General features: G+C 41.8%; 1 protein-coding gene and 1 pseudogene across 2 annotated transcripts in view; one reads left to right on the top strand and one right to left on the bottom strand.

The window, feature by feature from the left end:
• The first annotated feature begins 396 nt into the window (after positions 1-396).
• The window catches only part of PLEKHM1 (pleckstrin homology and RUN domain containing M1), a 41834-nt gene continuing 23647 nt past the window's right edge, over positions 397-18583 (top strand). The window contains exons 1-4 of one of the 2 annotated variants that reach the window (XM_044005369.1): positions 397-532; positions 12004-12197; positions 14781-15028; positions 15964-16584. In XM_044005369.1, the coding sequence (XP_043861304.1) occupies positions 12150-12197; positions 14781-15028; positions 15964-16584 (917 nt within the window). In that variant the 5' untranslated portion in view covers positions 397-532; positions 12004-12149. Of the gene's footprint in view, positions 533-12000; positions 12198-14780; positions 15029-15963; positions 16585-18583 lie in introns of both variants that reach the window. The other variant, XM_044005368.1, reaches the window with a different exon arrangement.
• On the bottom strand, positions 17134-18309 carry LOC122753434 (annotated as a pseudogene).

Genomic DNA, 18583 nt, shown 5'->3' with positions numbered 1-18583 from the left:
ACAGGTGGGACTGGAACCCAGGTCTTCCTAGCCTTGAGATGAGCACTTCTATTCATTCTACCGGGCTGCTTCTCTACAGAACTGCATTAATTAAGGAGAGTTAGAGGGTCCAGCCCCCTCATTTAAACAGAAGAAAACTGAGGTCCGGAGACGAGAAAGCGAGTGGGCCGAACCAATTCGCACGAGTGGCTCAGAAGACAACCTCCCGTCCATTCCCCCTCCCCGTCCGCGGGGTCTCCCAGCGGAGGAGCTGACGCAGAGTTAGAGAACTAAACCGCCTACAAGCCCCAGACCCGACTGGTGCGAAGCACCTCCACGTGAGGCCTCCCGAGCCGCAGGCCCCACCCTCACGGGCCCTCGAGCCCAAGGATTGGCTGCTCGGGATAGGGGGTGGGGCCCACGCCAGGCTGACGTGATGGCGTCATGCCCGGCCGGGCAGCTTCCTGTTATCACCGGCTGGGAGGCCGCAGTTTCCGGTCAGAGGCTAAAGGGTACAGTCTGGAGGAAGTTCTCGTGCTCTTCTACCTCGGAGGTGAGTCCGGGGTTCGAGCGGGATTGTAGTTGGAGGGATGGAGGGAGAGCTCAGACAGGGTCCTGGCGCCACCAGAGACAGGCCCGTCCAAGACGCCCAATCCTCGCCTGTCTCTCTCCCCAGCTGCCGAGGCCCCTGTCCCGGACCCTCCTCCGGGAACCCCCATCCCATCCCTACATGTCCGCCCTTGCATCCCGACGCTCCAGCCTCGACCACCCCCATCCCACCGCCCTCTGACTTTCCACCCCTAGACCCTGCTTTCCTGATCCCCTCATTACAACCTCCCCACCACGATCGGGAGGGCCCCTCCTTTCGTTTTCCCAAGCCTTTGGCACCCCCATTCCTAGATCTTCCTCTTCTCTTCCAGCCTCCTCACCCCTCTGTACCCCCGGTCCCCTTGCTTAAATTCTACACTATGCTATTCTATTCTATATTCTATATTCTCCACCATATCTATCAAGCCCCACCAATGTCAGCCTCAAAACCTAATCAGCCACGGTTCCCCATTCTCCCATTCATCAGTCGCCAAGCATTTATTAAGCGCTCAACACTGGGGGTACCGTGGGGAGGGGGGGGGATCAAAAATAGCCCTGTCTTTGGAGTTCGCATTCTAATAGGGGGAGATATGTACGATATATAGGTATATACCAGGTACTACAGAGGTACCAGCTTCGGGGGCGGGGGGGGGGGGAGGAGACAGGACAGGACTGGACTGGGAAGACCCTCATTCAGGAGTTGGAGCTTGAGCTGAGCCTTGAAAAAGCCAGGGATTCCAAGAGGCTGAGATGAGGAGGGAGAACATTTCAGGCATGAGGAAGAGCCAGTGCAAAGGTACAGAGATGGAGATGGAGTGTGTGTGAAGAATGAATGGCAAGTAGGCCTTTAAGGTTGGATTGTAGAGTTGGTGGACTGGAGCAACTGATTGATTGGACTTGTGGGATAGCTGAGAAGGATGACACTGAAGTTGGGGAGCTGGGTGACTAGACTATAGTGATGACTTCCAAAGTAAAAGGGAAGTTCGGAAAAGGGGTGGGAGGTTTTGAGTAAAGATAATGATTAAAGCCAGCTAGGTGGCATGGTAAATAGAATTGGATCTGGAATTCAAAGATCTGAGTTCAAATTCTGGTATAGATACTAGCCGAATGACTTTGAGCAAGTCAGTTAACCTCTGTTTCTTCATTTGTCAAATATGGATAATAATAACACCTTTTTCCATAGGGTTCTTATGGCACATATAAATGTTAACTATTATTAATGTAAGAAAAATAGAAAGATTAGAAGAGACCAAGTTATAAAGAGAATCAAACATCAAATTTGGTGTTGTATTTGAACATAGAGGTAATAAGGAGCCAAAGGATTTGGAGAGACTGTGGGGAGAGTTATATACTTGGACCTGCACTTTAGAAAAATCACTGTATGGAGAGGGGAGAGAAATGAAGCAGGGAGACTAATTAAGTACTTAAACAATCAAGCAAGAGGTGATTAGGAGCTGAACTTGTTTAGTGGTTTTGAGTGTAGAGAGAGGGGGACTTATGCCTGAGATGTTGTACAGATAGAAATGACAGATTTTGTTAGCTGAGTGATGGGGTAGGTGAGAGTGAAGGGGGTCTAGCATTACACTGGAGCAGCTAGGTGGTACAGTGGATAGAGTGCTAGTCTTGGAGTCAGGAATACTCATCTTCCTGTATTCAAATCTGGTCTCAGACACTTGCTAGCTATGTGATCATGGACAAGTCACTTCACTCTGTTGCCTCAGTTTCCTCATCTGTAAAATGAATTGGAGAAAGAAATGGCAAATCACTCCAATAGCTTTGCCAAGAAAACCCCAAATGTTGGACACAACTGAAATTCATGAACCACAGCAACAACATTGAGGTTGCAAACCTGTGACTTGATAATGCCTTTGATAGTAGTAGGGCAGTTCAGAAGAGAAGTAGTTTTGAAAGGAAAGAGAACAGATTCTGTTTTGGACATGTTGAATTTGAGATCCAGTTCAAAATGTCCAATAGGCAGTGTAGGAGGACTAGGACTAGATAGACAGACAGATCGACTGATCTCCTGGTTTTGGTCTGCATGTAGATAATAATTGAACTCATGGAAGTTGAGGGATCACCAAATGAGAGTTATAAAGTAAAAAGAAGAAAACAATGTACACCCACAGTTAAGTGGATTTGACTTAGATAAGAATTCAGTAGATTTGTATCATGTATTGAAGTGGAGCTGTCAGACAAGTGGAAGAGAACCAAGAGACAGCAGGGCAACAAAAAGTCAGAGGAAAGAGTATCTAGGAGAAAGTGTGGTCAACAGTGCTAAATGTTTCAGAGAAGTTTAAAAAGGGCAGATTGAGAAAAGGACAGTAGTTCTGGCAATTAAGAGATCAGAATTTTGGAGAGAGCAATTTCAGTTGAATGATGATATTGGAAATATGACCTCAAACCCTTTTCCTCCATTCCAGTCTGCTAACCCACTTTAATTAATTAATTAATTAATTAATTTAATTTTGCTACCCCAATTTAAATCCCTTCCTCCTTTGGTCTTATCTTCCTCTGCTCCTGGCTGGGACCTCTTTCAGATCACTATCCACAAGACCAAACACTACATACACTACCTTAGTACTGAATCTTTTGACTCTCCTTCCAACCTCTATCAGATCAGTTGGTCAATTTACAAGTATTTATTAAATTCCTATTTTGTGTTTGTCATTGTGGATGCAAATATAAAGAATGAAACAATCCCTGCTCACCCGGAACTTAAATTCCATTGGGGGAGACAAGAACATATGTAAGTATATTGAAAATAAATAAAAAGAAAATCAGTTTATATGACTGCTGGCCTAGAACCCAAGCTCTTATCCTAAGAGAGTCCCATCTTGCCCATTTTGTCAGTCTAGCTAAACCTTACCTTTCTCCTCATCTCTTTTACAGACTTCTGATTCCCCTCCATCCCCAACTCCTACTTAGCCCAGCACACTCATACACTTGCTCTGATCCTAGTTTATAAGTTCCTGAAGTTTCCTCTCTACCCCAGCTCTATCTGTGATCAGGTCTAGAACAATTGATTTCCCACAGCTGGGCACTGGCTTTAGGGTTCAACCTATCATTAGTTTTCAATCTGCTTGGTCCTGGGATTTGTGTTTCTGGCTAAATTATCTTTTGTCTCAATCACTGTAATGGCAGGTGTCATCAAAATACTTTTGAGAGTATGGAATGTCATGTGTACTCTGCCTGGGGCAGAAAATCAGGCTGTCACTTCCTATTAACTGACATCTGGATGGTACACGGAAGGATTCTTCTAATGCTATATCTGAGGAGGTGCCGTCAGTTCACGGGATTTTGGGGTGCCTTATTGACTTGTTCATCATCCTGGCTTAATGAATGAGCCTTCTTCCAACTCCCAACTACCTGCCAATCTGGTAGTGAATAGAAATAAATCTAAAGACTGGTAATAGGGGAAGTGATGAATACAAGAGAGTGATATATGTGGTTTATACTGTATATTAGTTTTTTGTGGAAATGGAAATTTATCTTGGCATAGACTGCTGGAGATCAGTTCTTCTTTTTGTGAGGTTTGGGTTTAGGTTATTTTTTCCTTTCACCAGATGTCATGGGGAACATAAAGATTCCAAAATTGGTGCAGGAGGAGCTTTGATGCTGCCAATGAGAGTATCTAGAAATTGTTGTCTCTTTGAAAAGAAAAATGGTGGCAACTAGATAAGTATACCCTCAGAATGCAGTCAGTGTCTAGCCTTTTCTCCATAGCTGCCACTTAGACAGATTCCGTCTTCTGAGTGCTTAAAAAAAGAAGCCACTTAGGGTTTTATTTGATTACCTCCCAGGTCTCTTGCTACAAAATATCCACTTTGGTTCCTTACCTTCACTCCCCATCCTGGCTTTTTCACTCACCATGATAATTTTATTCTTTTGAAAGAGTTAAACTCACCAGATTCCTTCTTTCATATGCAAAACCCTATCTACTAACATCTTAACATGTATCTTTTGAAAAGCAAATTCCTGTGAGAATGGGTCCCTGGTTAGGCACCTGCTATGAGAGCTTGGAGGTGAAGATGCAGGAGGGCACCAACCTGTGGTATTACGTGGAAATGCTGTTCTTTCTTTGGCTACTCAGCTGCAAGAAAACTAATGGTCCCAGCAGCAGTATGAAGAAGGGACCCAGAGCAGCAACCTGCCTTCCCTGACCCCAAGGCTCCAGGAGGCTGACGTAGGGTACTTCTTTAAGGTGTAAGGGTATTTACTCACTGGGTGCTCACATGTCTGGAAAATCAGCTGCCTTTCTGAGCTTTGAGTCACTAGATAACTTGGACAGTATTTTCCAGCAGAAAAAACATGACTCATGTATTGGTACAATAGCTGCATTCCAGACTGTTGTTCAGGGATGTGCCTGAACAATATCGGGTGGTTAGGTTTGAAAAGTTTTATCTAGAGAGCAGAGATTGCCTCCTTCTGATGGATTTAATGTTTTGAGAGCCACTAGTAGAGAGATCCAGGCATTATACTTCTTCAGTTTTAAGTCTGCTCTAAATCATTCTTTTCCTTTTGGGCCTAGGTATCAGAGTGTCCTAAGTGTAGAGGTTGAAGTGGATGGGATGCCTAAGTGGAGAAAGCCAGGGGACTAAGAAATGGGGGGGTTGGAGTCTGCTTCTGGTTCCACCTGGGATTCTTTAGGTCAGGCAGGGCTTCTTAAACTTTTTTTACTCGTGACCCATTTTTGCCCAAGAAATTTTTATGTGACCCCAGGTATATAAAATAGGTATACAAATCAAACATTTACTGCCAAATTTTTCATGATCCCCACATTCAGTCGTGACCCACAGTTTAAGAAGCTTTGATTTAGGTGACCATAGCAAACCTTTAACATGCTTGTTTTCACTCACCCATGGGCTTGGTAAGAATAGAGGTGGGCTAGGTGAATGACTTTGACATCCTGGGAAGGGAGGTGTGCAGTGAATTCCAGAAAGTAGTGCTGAGTCTTATGTTTGTGTGTTTGAATCTATGTGCAAATGTTGACCCAATTGGAAAAAAAATCGTAGAGAATCATGCCTCCCATCTGGGTTTGTCTTAACTGTTACCACTTCAGCCTCTAGCTTTTATAGTACTGCTTTTAGGAGAGGAGGAAGTAGAAACCTGGTGCAGCTGTTTGGCTGGGAGCTTTCATGCATATACTATATACTATGATTTGCAAAGCCTCTGCATTTTCTTTCATTATTTCTCCTATTCCCTCTACACTATGCACATCTTCTCCCTGTTCCCTCTGGGAATGAATTATGCTTGTTGTTTTTCTTCATTCTACTGTGACTTATTTTTTTGTACTGTTGGTTGGGTCTTCCAGGCTGACTAACAAATAGTGAGGATAGGGGAGGAAAAAAGCCAAGACCACAAGACCACATAGCCATCTGAGAAGTGTGTAATGGTCACACTCGTAATCTGTCCCCTCCCCACCCTTCTACACGGTATAGAAGTGTGTCTTATCTGGTTTTTGGTCCATACAGTGGACATTAAAACTTTTGTTGTTTTTTTTGTTTATTGTAATTGTATATTCTATAGTCTCCTGGTTTTACTTCATGTATCAGATCATTCTTCACATGCTTCTGAATTCTCCAGAGTTATCATTTCTTGCAACACATAATATTTCATTACATTCATGTACCATAATTAGATCAACTATTGCCCAGTGGATGGGCACCTACTTAGTTTCCAGTTTTTTGCTATCACACACAAAAAAAGTGATGCTGTGAATATTTTGGTTTATATGAGAACTTTTTAAAATGTCTTTTACCTCCTTGGGATATATGTCCTATAGTGAAATAATTCCAAATTGTGTTTCAGAGAGATTGGATCAATTCACAGTCCTAGCAACAGTATGTTAATGTGCCTATCTTCTTAGGAACCATCCAGCATTGATTGACTGCTTGTTTTATTATCTTTGCCAATTTGATAGGCATGAGGTGAAACCTGAACTTTAGTCTGCATTTCTTTTACTAGCAACATGTAGTATTTTTATATGATTATTGATAATTCATAAATTGTTCATATCTCCATAGCATTTAACTATTGGAGTTATTGTGTCAGTTCCCTGTATATATCTTGGGTGGCTGGGGTGTTGCTGAGGAGAGTAGGATGTTAATTTTATCTGTGTGAAGGCTCATTTCAGTATAGAGCACCAGCTCTCCTGTAACATACAATCTTAGAAAGATGGATGAGGCACTGAGAAGTTAGACAGCTTGCTGGTAGTCCAGTAATCATTACTGTCAGAGGCAAAATTTCCCAACTATGGCCTTCCCAGGGCCAGCTTTCTATCCACTCAACTAGACAGCCTCCATCTTGGATCAGACATGTATCAGAGATTTTTTTTCCCCTCTAGCAATTTTTCTATTTTAGTTCTGCTAATTCTAACAATTCAGCAGCTTTTTAATTTCATATCCTTAAAACTGTCCATTTTATCTCATTATGATTACCTTGTTCCCTTGTTTGGTTAAGAATTTTCTCCCAACTGTAGCTGTTTAAAAAAAAATAGTTCCTTCTGTTCCCTTATTTTTTTTTCAAAAAAGCCTTTTATTTATTTATTTGTTCCCTAATTTTTAAAAAATGATGTGAGCTTTTATGTATCACTCATGTAGCCATTTTGAGCTTACTGTGATGTATGGTTTACAATACTGAGCTAAGCCTACTAAGTTGTTTTCCTATATTTCCAGCAGTTTGGAATTCTTCCCCCAATATATTGTGTTCTTAGGTTTTTCAGATCTATTTTAGAGGTGGTATATAATTATTTCTATGTCCTGATTCTTTAGTCTCTTCCACTCATCTACTTTCCATTTTTAAAGCCATTGCCAAATAAGTTTGGTTTTTTTGTGGTTTTTTGGTTTTTTTGGTGAGGCAATTGGGGTTAAGTGACTTGCCCAGGGTCACACAGCTAGTAAGTGTTAAGTGTCTGAGGTTGGATTTGAACTCAGGTACTCCTGACTCCAGGGTGGGTGCTCTATCCACTGAGCCAACTAGCTGCCCCGCTACCAAATAGGTTTGTAAATAATAGTTTGAAATGTGGTAATGCTATATCCTTATTATTCCAGCTTTTTATTACTCCCCTTGAGGTTCTAGTCTTTTGTTTCCTAAATGAATTTTGTTATTTTTTTCTAATTCTATTAAGTTTATTACAGCATTAAATCAATTAATTTTAGTATCATTTTTATTATGTTGTTGGAATGCCATGAATGATGAACTTTCCAATTGTCTTCCTTTATTTTGGTAAAGAATGTTTTTTGTTTTGTTTTTTTGGTGAGGCAATTGGGGTTAAGTGACTTGCCCAGGGTCACACAGCTAGTAAGTGTCAAGTATCTGAGGCTGGATTTGAACTCAGGTACTCCTGAATCCAGGGCCGGTGCTCTATCCACTGTGCCACCTAGCCGCCCCTGTTGTTTTATTTTAAAGTAATAAAACTGAATTTCTCATTAAAAAAATAAAAACTAATTCACACTAGCCTTCCTACATACATAGTACTATAGTACTACCTTCCTAAACTAGTATGCTTTGATTATATCTATATTAGGTGTGAGAAAGACTTAGAGGCGACATTAGGACTGGAAAAGTTGGTGGCTAAAATAAATATGCAGGGGTGCCTAGGTGGCGCAGTGGTAAAGCACCGACCCTGGATTCAGGAGTTCCTGAATTCAAATCCGGCCTCAGGCACTTGACACTTACTGGCTGTGTGACCCTGGGCAAGTCACTTAACCCCCATTGCCCTGCAAAAAAAAAAAAATTAAAAAAAAAATAAAATAAATATGCAGTATGATTTGAGCAAGGAAGAATATCCCCCATCTCCAAATATCTCTATACCCTGCAGATAGAAGTATCTGAAATTCTTTCATTATAAAAATGACTCATCTCCAAATCCCTATGGAGGGATAATGATAAGTGGGGCTGTTATTAAGTATTTGCCTGCCATTATGAATGAGCTTGGAGGAGGTCAAGGTCTTCAGGGAATGAGTTTTGAAGGACAAATAGAGAAAGAATTTTGAAGTGCAAACCTTGTTTAAGGAGGGTAACTTGAGTGAGAGACCTTGGGCAACAAGAGGATACCAGGAGGTAGAGTTCAAAGATTTTAGCACCGGCAGTACAAAAGAGAAACATCGTTCACCTTCTGGAATGTTGCTGGCCCCAGGTAGCAATATGGAGGAGCTGAACATCCAAAGACAGTTTGATTTTTTTTATTATTATTTTATTATTTTCCAGTTACATATTACATATAAGGATAGTTTTCAACATTTGTTTTCACTGGATTTTTAGTTCCAATTTTTTTTCTCTGCCCTTTCCCTCCCTCCTCTCCACGATGGAAAGCAGTCTGATATAGGTTGTATATGTACATGATTGTACATATTTCTACATTAGTCATCTTCTGAAAGAAGAATCAGAACACAAAGGAAAAACCTCAAACAAGAAGGGGGAAAAAACAGTCCAAAAGTAGAAACAGTATGGTTCAATCTGCATTCATAATTCACATTTCTTTTTTTCTGGATGTTGAGAACATTTTTTCTATCATGAGTTCTTTGAAACTTTTTTGGATCATTGCACTGCTAAGAAGAGCCAAGTCTATCCCCATTGTTCATCACACAATGTTGCTGTTACTGTGTACAATGTTCTTCTAGTTCTGCTCCTCTCAGTTTGCATCAGCTCATGTAAGTCCTTCCAGGTTTCTCTGAACTTCTCCTGCTCATCATTTCTTTTTTTTTTTTTTTTTTGGTGAGGCAGTTGGGGTTAAGTGACTTTTACCCAGGGTCACACAGCTAGTAAGTGTCATGCTCATCATTTCTTACAGCACAATAGTATTCCATTACATTCATATACCACAACTTGTTTAGCCATTCCCCTATTGATGGGCATTCCCTCAATTTCCAATTCTTTGCCACCACAAAGAGAGCTGCTATAAATATTTTTGTACATGTGGGTCCTTTTCCCTTTTCTGTGGTCTCTTTGAGATACAGACCTAAGAGTCTGGGTCAGAGGGTATGAACAGCCCCATAGCCCTTTGGGCATAGTTCCAAATTGCTCTCCAGAATGGTTGGATCAGTTCACAGCTCCACCAACAATGCATTAGTGTTCCACTTTTTCCACAGCTTCTCCAACATTTATTATTTTCCTTTTTTGTCATATTAGCCAATCTGTTGGTGTGAAGTGGTACCTCAAAGTTGTTTTAGACAGTTTGATTTTTAAGAGTAATTTTAGGGACGGCCTGTAATGCTTAGCTGCAGCATAATGTTTACAACTTTATTTTTCCTGTCCTGGTTCCCAACTAAGAGAGAAACTAGGATTGAAGGCCATTTGTTCCCAAGCTCCCCAGTTAGTAGCTGAGAATATATGGTAATTGTGAGAATGTGTAGAAGGATTCAGGAGATCATGGTAATGTTACTGGTGACCAACAGAGACTATCATCCTAAAGGAGTCTAACATGGTAGCCAAAGTAGGAATCTTCCTTGCCAGCCACTGGTATCACCAGATAGTGACGGAGCTGACTTCCACAGCCCAGCCCCAGCCTGCTCTTTCCAGACTTAGATTCCACTGCATCTCTATACAAACATACCATTTCATTTCAATCAAACTCAACTTATAATACAAATATGAAAGGATGTGTACACACACACACACACACACACACACACACACTCTTTTTCAGTTACTTGGTTCAAATGATGTCATAACCTATTCACATCCTACCAGTTCTTTAAATCCAAGCCTGAATCCTACTTCTTTCTTACTTGCTGTCTCACTTTTTCTCTTGGTTGGGTCTCCCCATCTTGCCCAGGGTGAAAGTACATTCACAGGTCCACTTTTGTTATTCCTTGTCTTGTTGCCTTAAGTTTTCTGTTATTTTATATGTTTATATTATCTTTCCAATTGGATTGTAGGTTTCTTGAAGCTAGGTACCACCATGTCTTTTTATCTTCCACATTTTATTGGAGATGATTGGTACATAACAAATATGTTTTTATTTGATTGCTATGGGGGAATGATGGTGGAGATGCTCACAGAAGCTTTGACTTGTGACTATTTCTGGGCCAGTTTACCCCTCCATAGTGTGTTAGCAACTTATTCCTGGGAACTCCCCATATTGGGGCCGACTTTAGTGAAAACCCCTGATTGGCTTTAGCCTTGATAACTCCTAAGCTCAAGGGATCTACCAGCATCAGTCTTCCCAAGAGAAGACATTCAGGCATGTGTCACCATACTCAGCATTACCCTTTCCAAACCACTCAAGCCTGAAATGATCTCTCCTGAATTCTTTTAGCAACAATTTTCTCTATTACTCACTAATTTGACACTTAATCATGTACTTTTGTCATTCCTTGTATTGCTATCTTTTAATCTTGTTATTTAACATACTTATATTATTTTTTGGGGGGGGCGGGGTGAGGCATTTGGGGTTAAGTGACTTGCCCAGGGTTACACAGCTAGTACGTGTCAAGTGTCTGAGGCCGGATTTGAACTCAGGTCTTCCTGAGTCCAGGGCCGGTGCGCTATCCACTGCGCCACCTAGCTGCCCCATACTTATATTATCTTTCCAACTGGATGGTAAGTTTCTTGAGTGTAGGTACCACCATGTCTTTTTATCCCTAACAGTTTATTGTCCATAATTGGGCTCACCACAAATAAGTGTTTTGATTTGATTGCTGCGGGGGTGATAGACCAGGCTACCTGTCAGCCTTCCTCAGAAAGAATCGCTCTTCATGGAGAAAACCAGATATCCTGCTAGCATCATCCTATCCCATCTTCAAGTGATCTTTCTCTCACCGGGGGATGGGAATGGAGTTCCCACGGACCTATGCTAACAATCGGCTCTGCTGATCAATGGACACAATGGGACGATGGGAAAGGAGAACTTTTCAAACAAGGGCTTCTCACAACAGAAAGTAAAAAAGAAAATGGTGACATTTTTAAAATGTCCTCCTTAAAAATGTCTCCATCCTGAAGGAGAAGCAAAAGCAACAATACTACTGAACTAAACTTTCGTTTTGATTTTGCAGAGTCAGTTTAAAAAAAACAAAAAACGTGCAGGGTGCAAGAGAAGCTGTCGTAGTGCCCAGCCTGTATTGTAGGCTGCCCTAGAATGTGGATTCTGGATTATTGGGTCACTCCCATGTTCTTTATCATTCTCTGTCATGGTAACATCCTTCCTGACCTCTGCTTTGTGATTAAATTTGATTGGAAATTCCCTTCCAACTTGAAATTTCATGATTCTGGGAAATCAGCTTTGTCCCCTTCCTGATGCTACAAGACTCCTAGTTATCCTTGGGTGCAGAACAAAAGCTACCACACCACTGTTCCTAGAGCTGGCTTGTCTATATTGAACAGCTCTCCTCATCTCCCAAAGCCCTTTCCCTCTCGTTTCCTTTCTTAAAAAACTTTGGTTTTCGTTTCTCTTTTTCAAAAGAACAAGTTTTGTTAACTTCAGACTTCCCCCAGTAGGTACATTGGGGAATAGCAAGAGAGGAAGAGAACCATGGCAAGAGAAATAGAAGGAAATGAGAAGCTGAGTTCATTCTGTGCTGTGGATGCTCCTTTGTGCTGTAGCTGTCATGTGACGATCTAAGTGAACTGCTGGAGGAGTGGCAATGCTTTCAACTGTGGAAAACGGGCTAGACCCTAAGGCACCTATCACGGTAAGAGAAAAGAATGTGGAGACAAAGAAGGAAGAGGAGAGGTAGAAACTGGGCAGATAGTTTGGGCATTTCATTAGCTTTTCTCTAACAAAGTTACAATCATTTCTGATGGAAGTGGCTGAGCATATTTCACTTTTAAAAAAAGCCTCCACTTGAGTCTAGGACTGAAGGCTTGCCCAGTTATTGTTGCTGGAGCATCCCATTGAAGAGTTATCCTGTCACAACCAATCTATGATTAGTAAATAGAAATAGGTGAGAATTTTTCAGGTGGTTTCCTTTTTAAAGTAATCTTTGGGGGGGGGCAATAAGGGTTAAGCGACTTGCTCAGGATAACACAGCTAGTAAGTGTCAAGTGTTTGAGGTCATATTTGAATTCAGGTTCTCCTGAATCCAGGGCCAGTGCTTTATCCACTGCACCACCTAGCTGCTCCCCTAAAGTCATCTTGATTTAAAAATAAATGCTGTCATCTTCCTCTGCAAGTTAATTAACCACTTCCATGATCATCCCCGTTTATTTCTCTTACATGTAGACAACTTGAGCCTGGATAGGCTCATGGGTATCATCTGGGTTCAGGTCTCAAGCTGGACCCATGGAGAGAAAAGTCATTAAGAGCAGTAACTGGACTGGACCCCAACAGAAGTTCAGATATATGATGGTGGGGAATGCTCTTTTCCTACATGTTCTGGGCACTGGGCTTAGTCATGAAACCGTAGTTCTAATCCTGACTTTAATACTGTGAGATTCAAAATTGGATATATGAGCATTTTAACTTTTCCCATATATACCAGACCACTAAGAAAAAGAAGCCTCTGAGCTTTAATCTGTGAGGGATTAGTTTTTATTGCTTGGGAATTAATTAGACAACAAAAGGTGATTCCAATTAGGGAAATAGGGAAGTAGAAATACAAATGAATAATCTTAGATCTTTATAAAACTCACCAAATCCCAAACTGTCCGCCAGGCCGAGAACCAGCACACCCAAAGCCAAACACCGACCACATGTTTCCTCTCACCCTTGCGCGCCGCCACGGATAAGTTTAAAAGCCAGAGAGAGAGAACTTCCATTCCTCCCTCACTTTTAAACTGGCGCCCCGGAAGATCGTCGCGGTCTCCTCCCCAAAATGGAGGTCCTTCGAAAGCCGCTTTAGTAGCATGCGCAGTCTCTCAAATGATTCAGCTAAAACTTCCAATATATATCTTTACCACAAATAATTTTTTACCACATTCCCCCCTTTGTTTCATTTGAAAAACGAATGAGTTTGCTCAATGAAACAGCCAAAAATAATATCCTATACTAACTAATAATATGTTAATATCAATATAGAAAAAGGGAGAGAGAAAAGTTTTGTCCAGAGGGGCAGTCCCTCATGAATGCAATGCTTTGACATTGGTCTTGCAGAGGGAGGGCCTCTGCAGAGAGTACATGTTACAGATGGTATATAATAACAGAAGGAGATAACAAAAACCAACAAAATAAAACTGTTCATATAAAGTCTCTGAGTTCTCTTGTCTTCTTGAAGTGGCAAGATGTCATCAGGAGGAAGCTGGATTCTAGTCTGGAAAACTGGGCTCTGGACTTTGGTCTGGAAAGCTGGATTCTCTTCTTTAACTGTTTGAATTGCTGGATTTTTATTAAACCTTAGCATAGCGTTGTCAATGATCAAATTAATAAATTCCATTACATTCCCTCCTTTATATAATAGAGGGTCACGCTGCCATGGCTAAGTTTAAAAGCTAGAGAGAGTGAACTTCCATTCCTCCCTCACTTTTAAGCTGGTGTCCCGGAAGTTTGTCGTGGTCAAGTCGCTTCAGTAGCATGCACAATCTCTCAAATGATTCAGCTAAAACTTCTGATATATATCTTTACCACAAATAACTTTTTACCACAATACCAAGTGGCTGACATCACTCCTCTGAGCCCCCAAACTAATGACTCCCAGAACTGATGTGGGGAAAACCCTTTGCAAGCCTTAAAGTAATATGTAAATTCAAGTTACTTTTATGGAATCTCTTACTTAAAAGCCTCTGTGAGGGGCAGCTAGATGGCTCAGTGGATAGAGTACTGGCCCTGGAGTCAGGAGTACCTGAGTTCGGGTCCGGCCTCAGACACTTGATACTTAACTGGCTATGTGGCCCTGGGCAAGTCACTTAACCCCAATTGCCTCACTAAAAAAAAAAAAAAAAGCCTCTGTGATCCTAGGGAAGTCATTTAGCCTTCCTGAGCCTGTTTGTTCATTTGTAAAATGGGAAGGGGGGAGTCAAGCTACATGGTTCCTTCTCACTCAGAATCTCTGCTCCCATGGATGTTGCCTCATTTTAGAATCAGCAAATGAAGAGATGGAGACCCAGAGTGAGGTGGCTGTGGGGACCCAAGGTCACCTGGGTTCAAGAGTGCTTTTTAAGGTTAAAAAAGGTCTATGCAAAGAACCCTACTGTTTTAAGGCTTACAAAGTGCCAGTTGATGACTGACAGGGACTGTTGTTGACACCTCTGTTTTGGGAGTATTTGGTAAAGTGAGAGACTTCAGAAGACCACCAGGAGATAGTTTTCTAAAGGCTTATGGTATGTTGGCTGCTTTTCAGGTGATTAAGAGGAAGCTGGTGAGGTCTGTGAAGGCACTGCAGAAACAGTATGCAGCCTCCGATGACGTTGTCACCAGCGAAGATGGAGATGCCAACATCATGTGCAGTGCCTTGGAGGCTGTGTTCATCCATGGCCTGCAACCTAAGTACATCAAGGCTGATGCTGGAGGAAAGAGGAAGAAAAAAGGTGGCCAGACACTTCTGCCCCAACCAGCTTTCTGGCCTCTCTTGAAAATCATCACTCACAGGTTAGAGCACTATAGCATGACAGCAACTTAGATGCATTTCTCTTTGGAAGGGGAATGTCATAGAGTGACATGTACTAATGTACATGGATATACTTGAAATTTCCCAAACGTATGTCCTGAGCTGCCATCTAATCTACTGGGGAAAATCTGGAAATAAAATTACACAGGGTTAAAGGGTGATGCCCTTCTAGGTAGCATTCACAGGCTTTGTGCACAGTAAGAGACAGTGGGACAGCAGTCTTAGTGAACTGGAAAACTAGCTGTGAACCAGGAAACAGTGTATTAAGGAACACTGAGAGCTAAATTCTCTACTGCATACTGGATGTGGAGGATTCATTAATGAAGGCTGTATTGAGTGCTTTCATATATGAGGCACTGTGCTAAGTGCTATATGGGTATAGGGCACAGAAGGGTGTCCCAGTTGTAATTCCATCCTTATATGTGAAAGCACTCATCCCAATTTGAAACAATCCTTCTGTATTCTTATAGCATTTAAATTCTCCAATTGAATCCATATACCTCTATAGTAGACATTTGTGAATATTTTACCTCACCTACTGGACTAGAAGGTACTTGAGGGCAAGGATTATGACGGCTCATATCTTTGTTTCCATCAGTGTGCACCTCGCACATTTTAGTCAGTATTTTTTTAATGATTGACAGGCCCTTAGGTAGGTTTTATGGAAAAAAAACCCAAAGCTTTGGTATCTCCTATGATGGATTGACTTTTAGCCTTCAGGGATGTATACTAAATATTCTAAACTCAGCCTTAATAGATATATTTGCCAGGAAACACGTATGAAACCTGTATTGTTTTCTGGCCATTTGAGTAATTCTATGAGCTTATTTATTGCTTGGTCTATAAAGATTGCACTGCTTTTATTTGTGCTCTGATTGAGTTGTTTGAAATGAATTTTTTTCCTCCTATTTCCTAGAAACACAATTACCGATTTAGAGCATTTAACCTTCATCAGTACAGATGTTGGCCGCTGTCGGGCATGGCTGCGGCTGGCCCTGAATGATGGGCTGATGGAGTGCTACCTGAAATTGCTTCTGCAGGAGAAATCCCAGCTCTATAAGTACTATCAGCCAACGGCCTTGCTACTAGATCCTGAGGAAAGTGAGATCTTCCTCAGCTTATTACAAGGATTGACTTCCTTGTCCTTTGAATTATCCTATAAGTCTGCCATCTTAAATGAGTGGACCATCACGCCACTGGCACTGTCTGGCCTTTGCCCATTATCAGAGTTGGATGCTTCAACTGGAGGTTCAGAATTATACCGGAAGAAGTCCCTGGATTCCATTTCACAATCTTCAGGCTCTGAGGACATTGAGGTCCAGCACTCAAGCAATAAGATTAGATGTGGCATGAAGCTTGCTTCATCCTCTCTCAGCCTCAATACAGCCAGCTCCTCTCAGTTGTCCTGCAGCCTTAACTCAGATAGTTGCCTCCACCAAGAGAATGGTACCAGGAGCCCTGCCCGCTCTGAGGAGCCCATGTCCTATGACTCAGACCTAGGGACTGCATACACCTTTGATTCAGACTCTTTGCAAGAGTAAGTATTCGTTTATTCACTCAACATGCCTTGAATGGCCACTGCATAGCACTCTACTGTGATGTCCCTTCTTTCTAGAAATGTAGCCCCTTAGGTGGCTGAATCTATGATTTCTAAGTACTCAAGGCACACAGTGATAAGAGGAGTGACCAAAGTCAGATGAGATTGGTCAGAAAAAACTCCCTGGAGGAAGTGATGGACATAGCTGGCAAAGAGGAATCTTACATGGGCAGAGGCAACAAGCGGGGGAGCAGACAAGCTGGGGAAGGGGATGCAGTGATGGAGCATTTTCTTTTTTCAATTCACAATAAATTTATTTTACATAAAGGAAGAAGCTTGCCGTTAGTGAAAAATTCAGTAGAAAACAGATCTCCTGCTTTCGATCTAAGTTTACTCAAAAGTAGAATCCGCTTGTTAGTGAAAACTTCAGTAGAAACAGAGAATCCTGTAAGAAAACATCCTTGGCACGAAGTAAAAAGCTCTTTACGCCAAATCTGAAGCAATGAAAAATTTACCATGCAACATTATTAGCAGAAAAACCTAGTTCTGATGGCTGGTAGTTTCTGAGTCTCTTAAGACATTAACATGGAAGACACTTAAACCTGCTTTACATAGTTAATCATATATAAATATCATGTCATAACTGGTAGTCTGTATCGAGGCCCCCCACTTAGTCGAGCAGTTCTAAGTAAGTAATTGGTACTTTGCCCTTTTGATTTCCCCTTTCACCCATGAGTCAGTCTGAATCCATACCAACGATACTGTATACTGTGATCACCTCATCTGCGAGAAGGGACAATTCACTACTGTTTGCAGTGTCATAATCATAGAGAACCCTGGCTTTCCTACTTCCACTGGATTCCTTCAAGTCAGTGAGGGCAGGAGTAACAACTGTGATACTTGTGGAAGGCAACAGAGAGGTGGTAACTGCAGATGATGAGGGAGTGGAGACATTTGACATGGACGTTGTGGAAGACTGATTGTTGTTAGATACGAAGGTAGATGGAAAACTCCCAAGTTGTTTCTGCAGGTCCAGCATGTACTGGTAGCACTAAGCGTAGTATGTCATCTGGGCTTCCACAAAGTCATTCAGGCAGCGAAGGTGGTGTGCATGTGTACTGCTGATCCCTTCCAGAAGGACTCTGGTGATCTCTGCTTGGCGGTCAAATTCACTCTGAGTTATTCTTAATTCTTGTTCAGCTGTTGCTATAGTCTCTGCAACTTTTGCCTTTTTCAGTCTGGTCTTTGCTGCATCCAAACCAAGTCTCTTATTTTGTAGTAGTTTCTTTTCTTTTGCAATTGTTTTATAATCTCCTTCTATAAAGTTTCTTAAAGGAGTAAGAAAGTTTATTGCAGATGTTTGAATCAGTTCTCTGTCTGCTGTTCCAATTTGTTTTTGTGTTTCTCCACATTTGATGAGGGTATTACCATAAGCAGTTCCTGGGCCAAAGTCATTCCCTGCATCAATCCTGAATTGCCCCAAGAGTTCTTGGTTGTTTGTCCGACTTGGAGCTTTTCTATCCAACTTCTCATAAACAAACTCTTCTATTCTAGCATTAGGATTTGGCTGCAATAGCACCTCTGTTTGCTTCATAATTTTTTCTGTCCATTGTTTGGTGCATTCAGCTTTGCTAAGAAGGTTAAGTGAGCATCCAATTCAGTCTTCTCTGCCTGACCAAGCTTTTCTTCTATGAACTGCACAGCACGGCTGAGGAAGGTGCCCATGTCCACCGCCGCCTCAGAGGGAGCAAGGAGAGGAGCCGGGGAGGCGGGCAATGGAGCATTTTTAACTATCTCTCCTGAGGTGTGAGGAAAGGAGATGTTGAAGGGCTAGGAATGGTTACAATAGAGACAAGCATTTGAAATATGATACCGGTCTGAATAAATTCATTGTGTTAAGTGAACAAAAACCTTATCTCCATGGATGCCAGTTACCAAAGCACCACTTAACCCGCCTTACTCTTTACTCCCACCGTATCACAAGTCTTCATTTCCTCTT

The sequence above is a fragment of the Dromiciops gliroides genome, chromosome 4, assembly GCF_019393635.1.
Source record: "Dromiciops gliroides isolate mDroGli1 chromosome 4, mDroGli1.pri, whole genome shotgun sequence".
Classification (NCBI taxonomy): domain Eukaryota; kingdom Metazoa; phylum Chordata; class Mammalia; order Microbiotheria; family Microbiotheriidae; genus Dromiciops; species Dromiciops gliroides.
This window is presented reverse-complemented; position numbering and strand designations above follow the sequence as displayed.